This window comes from Primulina tabacum, chromosome 2, assembly GCF_025594145.1.
Source record: "Primulina tabacum isolate GXHZ01 chromosome 2, ASM2559414v2, whole genome shotgun sequence".
Classification (NCBI taxonomy): domain Eukaryota; kingdom Viridiplantae; phylum Streptophyta; class Magnoliopsida; order Lamiales; family Gesneriaceae; genus Primulina; species Primulina tabacum.
In genome coordinates this window covers 42,933,102-42,949,189 of record NC_134551.1, presented here as the reverse complement: position 1 = coordinate 42,949,189, position 16,088 = coordinate 42,933,102, and the positions used below count along the sequence as shown (strand labels likewise).

The following is a 16,088-nucleotide window of genomic DNA, read 5'->3' as shown; positions in this document are numbered from 1 at the left end:
ATATATCTTTTACGCAACTCACGTTCTTCATGTTCTTGTGCAAAGGGCTGCCGAAATGTGTTGTTAGGAGACTGCTTAGGATGAGAGTGAATGGGACAGAGGCTAGAGTCGAGTCTTGGTTGGGTTGGATGGAGGCTGAGTGGTTTTGGTGAGGAGGCTAGGGTTTCCTCGGCACGTGCGAGCCTTGTGCGTGCGTGGGGTGTCGGAGTGCTTAGGTTTACTTCAGTGGGGGTCTTATGTGGCCGGTCATGGTACTAGGGTGACTAGCTAGGGTCCGGTCTTGGTGGTTTGGGGCTTGGGCCGAGGGGTTAGCACTAATAGCCGAGCAGGGTGTGAAGGGGAGCACATGCAGAAATTCCAACAAGTTGCAGCCGTGCTTAGGTGGAGCTAAACGGCTGGATTTGGGCTAGTTAGGGGCTGGTAGGGTGTGTATGTGTGGTGGTTTAAGTTTGAAAAAATTTAGTTGCGTTTAGGGTTGATTCGGGTTAAAACCGAGACCCGATCCAAGTTTTAAAACGAATCATATAAGTTATGGAACGAACTCGATGTTACCCTTAGGAAATGTTTATAATAATGTTTTTAGGTGTTTTAAGGAGTTTGGTTGACTTCGGGTCGTAATCTAGAAGTCCAGGGGTAAAATGGTCAATTAGGGTTTCCAGGGACAAAGTGACCATTTTGCACCGAGTCGAGTTTTTAATCCTGGCAGCACCCTAAATACGATTTGGCATGTTTCAAATGTTTATGTTATCATGTATATGACTTTTTATGTAATTATGAAAAATACGTTGCATGCTTGATTTTAAGGAAAATTACGTATATGCATTATTTTGATAAGTGATGAATATGATGACATGTTTTGAAGGATGATAGTTGGTTGTGATTAATACGAATATGTATACGAAGATATGTAAGGCCAAGGCTCAGTGGATGGGTAATGCTGTTGCTGATGTACCCGCCGTCGGGTACCACAGTTATGTGTAGATGGATCCATCGAATAGAGCTGATACGATAGACATGATACGAAAAACACAACTAATGAACTGAATTCAATTAAAGAAAATGAATACGTATATTATGATATGTTGAGACATGTTTTGCACGTTATGTCGTATTATGTTTACGTTTTTAAGATCATGAAATGTATGTTGATTACAGTACTTTTCACTGTTGCATGTTATGTATATATACTCGTTATAACGTGATAGATGTATTGAGTCTTTAGACTCACTAGGTGTGAATGATGAAGTGAGCATATTGATCATGAAATTGGAGGTGCCAAAGACTGAGTAGGCAGAGTTGTTATGCGCACGCGAACCCGAGGACCGTATTTTCCGCACATTACGTTTTGAGTTAGGAGTGCATGGATATTTTCATACTAATTATTTTTATTATGTTTATGGTTATCATGAACTTCACACGTTTCATATTTGTTTTATTTTAAAACGTATGTCGAGTGTTGACGAATTGTCTATTTTTAAGCTGCAGTATTTTCATCTGTTAGTTGATTACTTTTGTTTTAAAATGTGAAATTTTTAGATACTATTGATGCATGCATAAAGATAAAATTTTCGAAGATGTGCTTACAAAAAAAAATTTCTTGCAGTATTTTACGTAGTAGATGTTTCAGTTGGTATCAGAGCAAGAGTCTTATATAAGGTTGAGTCACCACCAAATTCTGTAGCTCTGTCCTCAAGCCTCAAGTCTGTAAGTTTAAATGTTTTAAATGTTTTCAATGCTGTCACATGCATGTTTACATGAGATAGGAATTACAGCAATTTACAAAACATGTTTAGCTGCTTTCATGATTTAAGGATTAAATGTTTTGAAAACTAGATTAATTTGCATGATGGATTACGTTTAGAATTTGGACTGTATTTAGATATCATGCCTCCCGAACGCGCCCCTAGAACATACCGACAGGATGATACTACTGAAGGCGAGAGAGGCCTCCCACCACCACCACCACCACCGCAAGGAGATGCAGTTACCCGAGTCTTGGAGAATATTGCTAGACTTATAAAGCAAGCACTGCAGGCTCCCAGACCCTAGACAGACATCTATGAGCAGTTCCAACGGATCAACACGAAGGAGTTCGGGGGTACTACTGATTTGTTTTTAGCAAAGGGTTAGAACTGGTCTCTAGAGCTGCACTTTCAGTATCTAGACATGAGAGACAGAGATCGGGTCAGATGCGCCGCATATATGCTGGGAGGGAGCAGCGCATGGGTTGAATTTGGCTACTCTCACTTGGGATCAGTTCAAGCAGTTTTTCTACGGCAATTACTCTCTAGCGGAGGTCAGAGGTCGCCTGACGAGAGAGTTTATGAGTCTTCGACAGGGGGACTTGTCTGTGCCAGAGTTCATCAGGAAGTTTGACAGGGCTGTCACTTTGTGTCCCTCATTTCGAGGGATGCCGCCCAAAAGCTGAGCCACTTCATGGATGGCCTCAGACCTAATTTGCACCGGGATGTGATGCTGATGAGGCCACCGCTTGTGCTTTTCAGGTGGAACAGGCCCTCCGGGATATTGACGCTGAGATGCAGAAGAGGCATCAGGCCCAACCTAGTTCACAGCCGCAGAAGAGGCAGTTCACGGGGCCACCGAGGCATCAAGGTCAGTATAAGCCCCATGGACAGTTTCAGAGGCCCAGACAGCAGAGGCCACCATAGGCACCAGGGGTTCCTAAGCTGGCAGAGAGGCAGCCATGCAAGCAGTGCAACCGGTTCCACTTCGGAAAGTGTATGTGGGGAACCTTCAAATGCTTCATATGCTAGGAAGATGGCCACAAGGAAGCTGACTGCCCCAAGAACAAGGGCCTCACTAATGGCAGAGCCTATGTGATGCACGCAGAGGAGGCAGAGGCGGAGCCAGACTCTACGTTGATCACCAGTAACCTTTATGTTTAAGAATTTTAATTTACCTCCTTGATTGCATGTGTTATATGATTGTTGTGGGAATTATTTTGATATTGAGAACCTAGAATAAATTAGGTTGCAGGTTCTAATAGGTGAACTTAAGGGTTGAATTGAATTGATTAAGGGTTTTAAGGACCAAATTGCAATAACCGAAAGTATGGGTACCTATTTGCAAAAAAACGAAATTTTAAGGGTTGTTTTCAAATTTTTCGAATTTCGTGGATCAAATTCTTAGTTTTCGAGAATTTTAAGGTTTAATCGGGCTAACTTCAAATTTTTTTCTAGGGACAAAAATGCAATTTTCGAAAATTGTAGGGCCAAATTGTAAATAATTCGAAACTTAAGGGTAAAATTGCAATTTTCGAAATTTTTGAGATAAAATTCGAGATTTTTGATTGGGTACTAGAAGTAAATCAGTAATTTTTCAACGATTTTGAGATAATTGCTGGTAGAAAATTTCTTAAGTTTCAACGCGATCAGATTTGATTGTGTGTTTTGTTGTAGGAAGGATATTTATTTCAGGTGTAGCCACGTATGCATTGCTAGACTCCGGAGCTACACATTCGTTTATGTCCAAATCTTTTGTCAAGCGACTAGGAATCATACTAGAGGCTATGGATTTGGGATTCAGAGTTTCGATTCCGTCCGGAGATCAGATGTTTACATCGCAGATAGTGAAGAGATTGGAGCTTCGGTTACAAAAAAATGCGGTGCAGGCAAACTTGATTGTGCTTCCGTTACCGGAGTTTGATATTATTCTGGGCATGGAATGTCTTTCTTCTAACGGAGCTGTCATAGATTTTCGACGGAGGTCAGTATCTGTCCGACCGCCCAACGGTAAGCCATTTATATTCAAGACAACCAGACATCAGCAGATGCCGCAGATCATTTCTTGCATATGTGCGAGGAAGCTCATGAAGAGAGGCTGCCAGGAATTTTTGGCCAGTATCGTGACAATGACCGAGCCAGTCAGTCAGAGGCTAGAGGAGGTGGAAGTGGTCAGAAACTTCCCCAGTGTTTTCCCTGACGACGTTTCAGGCATTCCACTAGACAGAGAGGTGGACTTTTCTATCGATCTTATGCCAGGTACCATGCCTATTTCTAAGGCATCCTATCGTCTAGCACCTGTAGAGATGAAGGAACTGAAGGATCAGATAACAGGACTTACTAGATAAGGGTTTCATTCGCCCTAGATTTTATCCATGGGGCCAACCGGAACTGTTTGTTAAGAAGAGAGATCGCAGCATGCGACTATGCATTGATTATAGAGAGCTGAACAGAGTCACAGTCAAGAACAAGTATCCATTGCCTAGGATCGAAGATCTATTTGATCAGCTTCAGGGAGCATCAGTATTCTCGAAGATAGATCTATGATCAGGATACCACCAGCTGATTGTGAGAGAGTCTGACGTGCAGAAAACGACATTCAGGACACGTTATGGGCACTATGAGTTTATGGTGATGCGCTTCAGATTGATGTACGAGCTAGCGATCTTCATGGATCTCATGAATTGCGTGTTCCAGCCGTATTTGGATCAGTTCATCATAGTTTTCATAGATGACATCCTGATCTATTCGAAGAGCAGAAGGGAGCGCAGTCAGCATCTGAGGACCGTACTACAGATTTTACAGGATAGACGGCTGTATGCCAAGTTCAGTAAGTGTGAGTTCTGGCTAGATAGATGGCATTCTTGGGCTACATTGTATCCCGATATGGAGTGGAGGTCGATCCCATCAAGATTGAGGAAGTCTGAGATTGGCTAGTGTCTAAGAGCGTGACAAAGATACGTAGTTTTTTGGGTCTAGCTTGGTACTACCGGAAGTTTCTTCAGGGCTTCTCTTCTATTGCGATGCCTATGACCGCAATGGTGGTATTCGCCCTTAAGATATGGAGGCATTATCTGTATGGGGAGAAGTGCATGATTTTCACTGATCACAAGAGACTGAAGTACTTCTTCACGCAAAAGAAACTGAACATAAGACAGAGGAGATGGCTGGAATTAGTGAAGGATTACGACTTCAACATTAGTTACGATCCGGGTAAGGTTAATGTGGTTGCAGATGCTCTGAGCAGGAAAAATTCTGTGATCGCTCAGTTTTCGGTACAGAGACCGTTGCAGGCAGAGATTCAAAGATTTGAGCTTGCAGTTTATGCTAGGGGTGATACCCCTAGTCTTTCTACCCTGACCGTGCAGTCGACACTGAGGGACAGGATCCAAGCAGGACAGACTTCTGACGAGCAGTTGCAGAAATGGAGACAGAGGGATGAGTCTAAGGGCCTGAGGTTTTATACCGTTGAGGACGGCATAGTTAGATATCGCGATTGACTGTGGGTTCCTGGCAGTGATTCCCTGAGAGCAGATATTATGAGTGAGTCCACAGCACCTCGTATTCCATCCATCGAGGGAGTACGAAGATGCATAAGGACCTTCAGTCTCTTTATTGGTGGCCGGACATGAAGCGAGATATCTTGCATTTTGTGTCCGAGTGTTTGACGTGTCAGCAGGTTAAGACAGAGCATCAGAGATCTGCAGAGAAGCTAAGACCACTCCCTATTCCCTAGTGGAAATGGGAGAAAACTTTGTGACAATGATTTCGAGGACGAATGGAAGATATAATTTCGTTTGGGTGATAGTTGATCGGTTCACTAAATTAGCACACTTTCTACCGATCAAGAAGACTTTTACCATGACTCAGTACGCAGAGCTATATATCAGAGAGATAGTCAGACTGCACGAGATTCTAGTGTCCATCTTGTCAGACAGGGACCCGAGGTTCACGTCTGCATCCTGGAAGAGTTTTCATCTGGCATTGGGTACTAAGCTACTATTTAGTACTACCTTCCATCCTCAGACTGACGGTCAGTCATAGAAGGTGATCCAAATATTGGAGGACCTACTTAGAAATTGCGTGATCGACTTCCAGGGCAGCTGGGAGCCGAAGTTACCTCTCGTGGAGTTCACATACAACAACAGCTATCAGGCATCCATCGGTATGGCTCCATATGAGACACTGTACAGGAGGAAGTGTAGGTCACCAGTGTATTTGGATGAGGTAGGAGAGATAGCAGAGTTGGGACCAGATATAGTCAGTCAGATTGCAGAGTTAGTGGTTAAGATCCGGGACAAGATGAAGACCAACCAGAGCCGACAGAAGAGTTATGCAGATCAGCGGCGTAGGGATCTTGAATTCGCTGTAGGGGATAACGTATTTGTGAAAGTCGCACCGATTAAAGGTGTGATAAGATTTAAGAAGGGCAAGCTTAGCTCTATATTCATAGCACCGTTCGAGATCCTAGAGAGAGTTGGGAAACTCGCATACAGAGTTGTATTACCGCTGAATCTGGCAGGAGTTCATAATGTGTTCCACCTCTCGATGCTGCGGAAGTACATGTCGAACCCTTCGCATATACTGAATTATGAGCCACTTCAACTAACACCGAACTTGTCCTTCGAGGAGAGACCCACTCACATATTGTATAGATAGGAGAGGAGGCTCCAGAACAAGATGATCCACATTGTCAAAATCAAGTGGCTGAATCATTACGAGGAGGAGGCTACTTGGGAGACGGAGACCGAGATGAGGAGTTGCTACCAGAGTTATTCGGTATGTTATAAATTACGAGGACAAAATTCTGTTTATAGGGGGAGAATTGTAAGGTCTAGGAAATTTGAACTACATAATCTGACTGCATGCAATCTAGGGTTTTAAAAAAATCACTGTTTAATTATTTTAAAGATTTAAAGGCATGATTATTGTATGATTATATACGTCATCTCATTCTTTATTAAGATTTCATGCATTAAGGTTTTTAAGTTGTATTTCGCGCTTGAACGAGAAACGGGGACCGACGATTGTCAGGAAAATGTTTTTATTAAATAATTATTTTTAATTATTAATATATGGTGTAATTAAGTATGATGGGCATTGGATGTATATTTTTACTCGCCTGGTCGTTTTTTTAACCGGTACACAAATTTTATCGATTCGGATGACTTTTTGAGGGTGTAGGAAATATTTTCAAAAACGTACCTAAGCGAAATATTTTTCGGGAGTTTTTTGGGCTTGACGGGTGTATTTCATTGCATAATGGGCCTAAAATCCTTTGTAAGTTATTTAATTTAATTAGGGCCCATTACACACTAACCTTTTTAATTAAAAACCTATCAACTAAACCCTAACCCTACACTCCTCACTCACGGCCGCCCCTCCCCTCAGCCGCAACAGCATTTTTGAGAGTTCCATGTTCAGCCACCTCGGTTTTCTCTCAAGTTTTTAAGAAAACTTCTTCCCCGACTCTCCGGTGTCTGTCCCACGCGTATATATCCACGTTTTCGAGCGTTTAAATGCAAATACATGCCATGTATCCCTTTTTCTCATCATTCAAACCATTTATATGCTGATGTATATATATTTGCATGAGAAATTATTTGTTCAAGCATGATGTTACGTTTTTGCAAAGATTTTAACATGAACATGCATATATATTTTATGTAACTCACGTTCTTCACGTTCTTGTGCAAGGGGCTGCTGAAATGGCTTATTAGAGGACTTATTAGGACGAGAGTGAAGGGAAATGAGGTTGGAGTCGAGTCTTTGTTGGGTTGCATGGAGCCCAAGTGGTTTTTGTGAGGCAGCTAAGGTTTCCTCGGCACGTCCGGGCCTTGTGCGTGTGTGGGGTGTCGACGTGGTTGGGTTAGTTCATTGGGGGTCTTATGTGGTCGTTCATGGTCCTAGGGTGACTAGATAAGGTCCGGCCTTGGTGGTTTGGGGCTTGGGCCGAGGGGTTAGCATTAATAGCCGAGTACGGTGTGAAGGGGAGCACATGCAGAAATTCCAGCAAGTTGCAGCCATGCTTAAGGGGAGATAAATGGCTGGATTTGGGCTAGTTAGTGGCTCGAGGGTGTGTATGTGTGGTGGTTTAAGTTTGAGATAATTTAGTTGCGTTTAGGGTTGATTCGGGTTAAAACCGGGACCCGGTCCAAGTTTTAAAACAAATCGTATAAGTTACGGAATGGGCTCGAGGTTACCCTCAGGAAATGTTTATAATAATTTTTTTAGGTGTTTTAAGGAGTTTGGTTGACTTCATGTCGTAATTTAGAAGTCCAGAGGTAAAATGATCAATTAGGGTTTCCAGGAGCAAAATGGTCATTTTGCACCCGAGTCGAGTTTTTAATCCTGACAGCGCCCTAAACACATTCAACATGTTTTAATTTTTTATGTTATCATGTATATCTCTTTTTATGTAATTATGAAAAATACGTTGCATGCTTGATTTTATGGAAAATTACATATATGCATGATTCTGATAAGTGATGAATATGATGACATGTTTTGAAGGATGAGAGTTGGTTGTGACTAATACGAATATGTATACGAAGATATGTAAGGCCAATGCTCAGTGGATGGGTAATGTTGTCGCTGATGTCCCCGCCGTCGGGTACCACAGTTATGCATAGATGGATCCATCGAATAGAGCTGATACGAAAAAACAACTAATGAACTGAATTCAATTAAAAAAAATGAACATGTATGATCCAGGAAATTTAAAGTACATAACCTGAATGCGTGCAATCTAGGGTTTTTATTTAAATTATGTGTTTAATGATTTTATTAATTTAATGCATAATTATTACATGATTAGGATTTATTTCACTATTTTTTTTAAAGTTTCATGCATTAAGGTTTAAGTTGCATTTTACGCTTGATCGAGGAACGGAGACCGGGGATATTCAGGAAAAATATTTTTATTGAATAATTATTTGTAAATTATTTAATATGAGGTATTTTAAGTATGATTTTTCAAAATGGGCATTGGCTGGGTATTTTTATCCGTCGGGTTGTATTTTTGATCGGTACACAAATTTTAACGATTCAGAGGACTTTTTGAGGGCTAGGGAAATATTTTCAAAAACGTACCTAAACGAAATATTTTTCGGGAGTAATGCCTGAAGTAAATATCACAATTTGTTGATTTAGTAATGTGAGATTTCTAAATAATTAACGATTTTTAAAGAATGAAATATGACATATCTTAGTCATATGAAGTCCAAATGATTTGAAATTTGGATATAACATAGAAAATTCAAAGATATAGAAGTTTCATGTTTTGAGTTTTGTAAAGTTTGATTGTTTGACTGATTCAAAAGGATATACCGGTGTTAAAATATTAAATATATATTATTTTATTAATATAATACAATATAATATTTTGAAAAATAAAAATAAAAAAAATAAAATGTGTGGCGGTGGAAATGATTTGAAATTCAATTTCACGGCAGAAAATATTTGAACAGAGAGTTTTGACAGAGAGGTGAGAGAAGAAAATAAATAAGGGTTTTGATTTTTTATTTTCGATTTTGCGACTTATCGGTTTATTGAATCAACGAACCGACTTCAGTTTTGGAATATTTGACACGAGGTCTTCGATTTGAGGTATAAATTTTATATTTTTGGTGATATTTGAAATTCGTCGATTTCTGGAATAAATCTGATAAATTGTTAAATCATACAGAACTTGAAGATTGTTGAATATTGTATGATTTTAACGAAGTAGAGAAGATTGAAGTGTTGTTATTTTGAATTATTCTTAATTTATTATAATTAGGGATTTTAATCGTTTGATTGAGATTGGAGAGTTGTTTTTCAGTTGTTATTAATTCTAATAATATATTCAGAGTCTACGAAGTATGGGCTACATATTGATATAAAGTTTTTGTAGTTTAACAAATATTGTAAAATAACCTATTATTTGAAGTTAATTTATTAGGGTGTATTTAGTGTTAGTATTGATAATTAAATACACTGAAATATTAATTATTTAACGATGAAGATGTATAATCGAGTTTTATATTTGGTAGAAATAATCGTTGTTGGGCTATTTGATGTTGTATATTGGGCTGTTATGACTGTGTTGATACGATGACAATGATTTGATAATTGTTGTAGAATTATTTAGATACTTCACAAGCCTTCAGATCAAAGAAATAGCCAGATTTTATATATACTTGATTATCAGGTACGTGTTGACGTACATGCATATGTTATTATTATTTAGTGTCGATAAATACTATGGTGTTGAACGATGGTAAATCAACGGAATTGGGTGATTTTATATTATATTTGTTGTTGTTTTATTATTGTTGATGTTGTTGGCTATTGTTTGTTGGGAGATGTCTCGTTGCTGTTGTTTGATCAACGATATTGCTAATTCCGGAGTAGGGGTGCGAAGTATCGTTGATGTTGTTCGTTTGACTATATTTATGTCGTCGGAGTAGGGGTGCAATGTATCGTTGATGTTGTTGTTTGTTCCACGATATTGCTGTCGTTGGTGTTGGGATGCGATGTATCGTTGATGTTGTTGTTGCAGTAGTATAGGAGTGATGACGTTGATATTGTTGATGACTTGACTGCCTAGAGACAGCAAAGAGAGTATTTATGTTATCATTCCAGTTATATTTTATGTTGTTGATAATATAATTGTTATGTATTTTGTTGATGTGTGTTGTGTATGCTCACCCTTTGGGGGCTGTTTGTGTTGGACATGTTACATGACTATGCTGTGAGACATGATAAAGGTGAAAGACTAGGTGTGTCTAGTCAAACAGTCTTGTAGTTGATAGTGTATAGAGATAGTATAGCTCGTTGTCTTATTTGAGTTATATGTATGTATTTATTATACTGTTTCTGCTACACTGATGTAGATAGTGTGATGATTTATTTTATCGTATATGCATTATATTATTACGCCGTTGAAAAGAAAATTTTTATGCATATGACGTCACATGTTGTATGATTACGTGGTGAGGTTTGGAGCGACACACCTGGTGGTATCAGAGCATATGTTAGATGTCTGGGATGGAAAGATGTTGGGTTTGTGATGAGGGAGTTGAATGGCATTATTATTTGCGTGTGTCTGTGCATTTGATTGTTCTTGATGATTTTTTTGTATGATTGATTGTTCTTTAGTTGCGTGTGCTTTCGTACGAAAGGTGTGATGCTGATTACTGGATTGTAATTGTTAAATATTTTGACTAACAATTTGATTTCCAGTGAAAGTAGGTAGAGAACAGGTACATCCACACGAGAAAACGGACGAGGTTGACAGTGGGTTTGGACAGATGAATCCATTGCCACCTCCTCTTATGGGACATGCACCTGCAGATCAGCCTTTATTGCCTGGTGAGTTGTTTTTGGCATAGTTTAGTAGTTATCTTCCACCGAGATTTGATAGCTCTGAGACTGGCGAGTGAGCAGAGGAATGGATTGAGAGTATAGAGCAGATATTTGTGACTGCTCTGTGTGCTAGGTCTACTTGGTTACGATTGCCTACTTTTAAGCTTTCGAGGAATGTACTATTGTGGTGGCAGAAGACTGAGGCCAGATTGAGAGCACAGGGCCATACTGTTGACTCGTTTTCTTGATAAATATTTTTCTATAGTAGCCAGACAAAAGAGAGAGTGAGAATTCAAGGATTTGAGACAGGGTAGTATGTCTGTTGTTGAGTATGAGACTCGATATTCTGCATTGTTGAAATATGTGCCACATGTTGCTACGAATGTTCATGCTAAGATGAGGCATTTCTTGAGAGGGTTGAATTTAGAGTTATTTGATCGTGTGCAATCAAATAATCCTGTATAATTTGAGGATGCAGTGACGAGGGCTGAGATGGCTGAGTTGGTTATGCAGGAGTATGAGGCTCATGGACGATTATCAGAGCTGACTAGGGAGTCATTGCGACCGCAGAGACAGTCTTTTAAATATCATAAGGGTTCATCTTCTTCTTCAGCATCATCTGGGAAGCGTCGATTTGATTAACGCCGTGTTGAGAGTCGTGGGAGTAGTTCTCGGTCTGTTCAGGGACAGAGAGGAGAGTCTAGATGAGTGAGATGTTTTCGTTGTGGGTGGGACCTCATCTGATCTGACAGTGTACATAGACCGAGATCACCTATTTTGAGTGTGGCGGTGTGGGCCATATAGCGAGGCATTGTCCTAGTCGTGACAGACAGCGAGAGCCCAGGTGTGATAGAGGCAGATCCTCAGAGACGGGAGGATGACAGCCTCAGCAGTTTACACCACGAACTTCTGGAGGACAACCGCGTATGCAGGGAGCTTGTCCGCCTCAGGCACAAGTGTATGCTTTGACACGAGAGCAGGATGAGGAGGCACGAGAGTAAATGATAGCGGGTAAGTGTTATTTATGTTCTTATTCTGCTTATCAAAGAGGTATGTAGTTGAGCATAATATGCGCCCGTCTCCATTGTATATGTTTTTTTGGTTTCGACACCCTCTGGAATTTATATATCAGTTGTATCTATGATATCAGATGATATTATTTCTTATGAGGGGTACGAGCTGAGATCTGATATGATTATTTTGGAGATGACTCATTTTGATTGTATTGTGGGAATTAATGTACTGAGGAAATATTGTGCGACTGTTGATTGTTATCAGCGGGTAGTATATTTTTACACATATCAGAAAGAGTGTTGGACATTTTATGGGAAGGGTTCTCGTCCCCGTGTTCTATTGGTATCTGTTATCCGAATGTCTCGATTATTGGAGCATGGCCATGAGGGTTATCTTATTTATGCTGTAGATGTGACAGAGAAAAAAAATAAGGTCAGAATATAGGAGATACCTGTAGTTTCTGAGTTTGTCGATGTATTTCATGATGAGATTCAAGGCTTCCCACCAACCCGTGAACTGGAGTTTGGAATTGAGTTGATGCCATGTACTTCCCATATTTCTAGTGCTCTTTACAGAATGGCACCAGCAAAGTTGAGAGAGTTGAAAGCCCAGTTGCAGGACTTGCTGGACAAGAGATACATTCGTCCTAGTGTATCGCCTCGGGGTGCACCAGTCCTATTTGTGAAAAAGAAAGATGGAACGATGCGGCTTTGTATCGACTATCGACATCTGAATAAGGTAACGATTAAGAATAAATATCCCCTCCCTCGTATTGATGATTTGTTTGATCAGTTGCAGGGAACCTCAGTATATTCGAAGATTGATTTGAGGTCAGAATATCATAAAATACGAGTTTGAGAGGAGGATATCCAGAAGACATCATTCAGGATCAGATATGGGCATTATGAGCTTTAGTTATGTCGTTTGGGTTGAGGAATGCTCCAGATGTGTTTATGAGTTTGATGAATAGGGTATTTCAGCCTTATCTCGATCATTTTGTTATTGTGTTTATTGATGATATATTGATATATTCTAGAAGTGAGGCTGAGCATGCAGGGCACTTGTGTTCAGTATTACAGTTACTGCGAGATAGACAGTTGTATGCCAAATTCAGTAAGTGTGAGTTTTGGTTGGATCGTGTGGTCTTCTTGGGTCATGTTATATAAAGAGATGTGATTTCTGTTGATCCAACAAAGGTCGAAGCCGTATTACAGTGGTTTGCACCTAAATCTGTACCAGAGATCCGTAGTTTCTTGGATTTAGCAGGTTATTATTGTCGATTTATCGAGGAATTTTCCAAGATTGCTAGACCTTTGACACAGTTGATTCAGAAAGATGTGCGATTTCAGTAATCTGAAGCATGTGAGAGGAGTTTTCAAGAGTTGAAGCACCGAATGACGACCGCATCAGTGTTGTCAATCCCAACAGAAAACGAGAGGTTTGTTGTTTATACTGATGCATCATTATATGGTTTGGGATGTGTTTTGAAGCAGGATCGACATGTTGTGGAATATGCCTCAAGATAGCTGAAACCACATGAAACAAGGTACCCTGTGCATAATTTGGAGTTGGTAGCCATTATCTTTGCCTTGAAGATATGGCGACACTATTCTAATGGTACCTCATTTACGATTTATATGGATCATAAGAGTTTGAGATTTTTGTTTACACCGACAGAGTTGAATATGTGATAGAGACGATGGTTAGATTTGCTGAAGTATTATGATTGTGAGATTGAATATCATCCTGGTCGAGCTAATCTTACAGCTGATGTATTGAGTCGTAAAGTGAGCTGTACTGCAGAGGATGTGAGTCATTTATCAGCTACGATGATGTCTTGTTGTTCATTGGGATATGATTTTGATATCTTGACGATTTTTGTCCAGGTGTATACCTTATTAGCTGAACCTGATATTTATGGTTGTATTCGTGAGGCACATATGACAAATGAGAGAGTTCAGCAATGGAAGGAGGTTGTTTCTCGGAAACAAGATATTCATTTTAGAGTAGCTGATGATGATAGTTTGAGGATGAATGATAGATGAGTAGTTCCTGATACATCTGAGTTTCTCCAGGGCCTGTTGCAGCGTGCACATTGTAGTCGGTATTCTATCCACCCTAGTGGCAAGAAGATGTATAAGGATTTATACTCTCAGTTTTGGTGGAAGGAACGAAACGTGATGTGATTGATTTTGTAGGTTGATGTCTCAATTGTCAATAGATCAAAGTTGAGAGAAGAAGGCCAGGAGGTGAATTGAGGAGTTTAGAAGTGCCGACTTGGAAATGGGAGCACATATCGATGGATTTTGTGACTCATTTGTCAAAAAACACGGGATCTATTGATGCTATTTGGGTAATTGTTGATCGATTGATGAAAGTTGCACATTTTATACCCTATAGCATGAATAGTACGTATTTGACGATGGCACATTTGTATATACGAGAGGTTGTATGGTTGCATGGGATTCCAGTGTCTATTATTTTTGATAGAGATCCTTGATTTACTTCTCATTTTTTGGAAGGATTGCAGACTGCGATGGGGACATAGTTGATATTGACTATAGCTTATCATCCTCAGACAGATGGTCAGACCGAGCGTACTACTTAGATGCTAGAGGATATGTTACGTGCTTATGTTATGGATTTTAGATCTGTTTGGCAATCATCGATTCTATTGGTGGAGTTTGCATATAACAATAGTTATAAGAGTAGTATTCAGATGGCTCTATTTGAGGCATTGTATGGGAGACATTGTAGATCCCCGTTATAGTGGGATGATATTGATCGAGCTGCAGTTACAGGTCCTGAGATGATTCATGACATGGAACAAAAAGTAAATTTGATACAACAGAGATTGAAGGAAGCTCAAGATAGACAGGTCGCCTATACAAATAAAAGGCTAAGACCCTTAGAGTTTCAGCAAGGCGATATAGTATTTTTGAAAGTTTTTCCTTTTCGTGGCACAGTACGATTTGGTATGAAAGGAAAGTTGGCACCGAGATATGTTGGCCCATATGAGATATTGCAGCGGATAGGCACTTTGGCTTATCGATTGCCTCTACCTCCATATTTATCTGGTATTCATGATGTGTTTCATGTGTCGATGTTGCAGAAGTATGAGCCAGATCCTTCATATGTGTTGGATATTTATGAGGTTCAGTTAGATCCTGATGTAACTTATGTTGAGAGGACAGTTTTTATTTTGGGTCGATCTGAACAAAAGCTTCGTAGTAAGCTTATACCGATGGTGAAGGTTCAGTGGGAACATAGAGGTATCGAAGAGGTCACTTGGGAGACAGAGCGGCATATGAGGGAGCTCTACCCCTACTTATTATGATGGACCATGCGCTATTTCGATCTTGGGCTCCCTCGGGGGCCATGTCCCATCTTGGGTTCCCACTGGGGCCTTTTCCCTCACGGGCTTTCCCATGCGCCATTACTCATAGAACTTCTCCAGCCCAGGCATTGGAGCTTTTACCTTCCCAGGATTAGAACCCAAAACCTCCTGGACTTATATAGGTCTTGGCAGCAATCCTGGTACAAGTTGAGCTAAGAGTGGCCGCATGCTGCTTGTATTGGCTTTAGAATCTGTTGAAAACCAAATTCTGGATTCTGGAGTTTGACAAAATAATCAACCAACTGATACGCGCAAGTACATTCAACAACTGGACTTAATAATAAGTGAAATCAACTGAATGATCAGTTTCCCAGTTGATAAATTCAGCCGTATGCTAAGCACCTGTCAACTGAACATGTCTCGGGAAAGAACATAGCAGATTGCAACTGAATATTAAAGCCGCACCTTAATCAAGACAGCTTAGAAAAACGCATTTCGGCGAAAGCAGTTAAGACGCCGCATCACAATAAATGAAGCAAACAATGTCCAAGGAATAATCAAGAAGAAATCAACGGATACAAAGATTCAAATTCATCTCAACTTACCGTTGGAGAAAAGAAGCTTATAAATATGACAGAAGAACAGCT

At 40.1% G+C, this 16,088-nt stretch overlaps 1 protein-coding gene across 1 annotated transcript; it reads left to right on the top strand.

The window, feature by feature from the left end:
* The first annotated feature begins 5,909 nt into the window (after nucleotides 1–5,909).
* On the top strand, nucleotides 5,910–15,441 carry LOC142537698 (uncharacterized). The gene is made up of 6 exons (XM_075643191.1): nucleotides 5,910–6,150; nucleotides 10,968–11,096; nucleotides 12,601–12,842; nucleotides 13,991–14,077; nucleotides 14,303–14,353; nucleotides 14,875–15,441. Exons 1-6 carry the CDS (start codon nucleotides 5,910–5,912, stop codon nucleotides 15,439–15,441), a joined length of 1,317 nt encoding a protein of 438 aa, XP_075499306.1.
* Nucleotides 15,442–16,088: the final 647 nt, after the last annotated feature.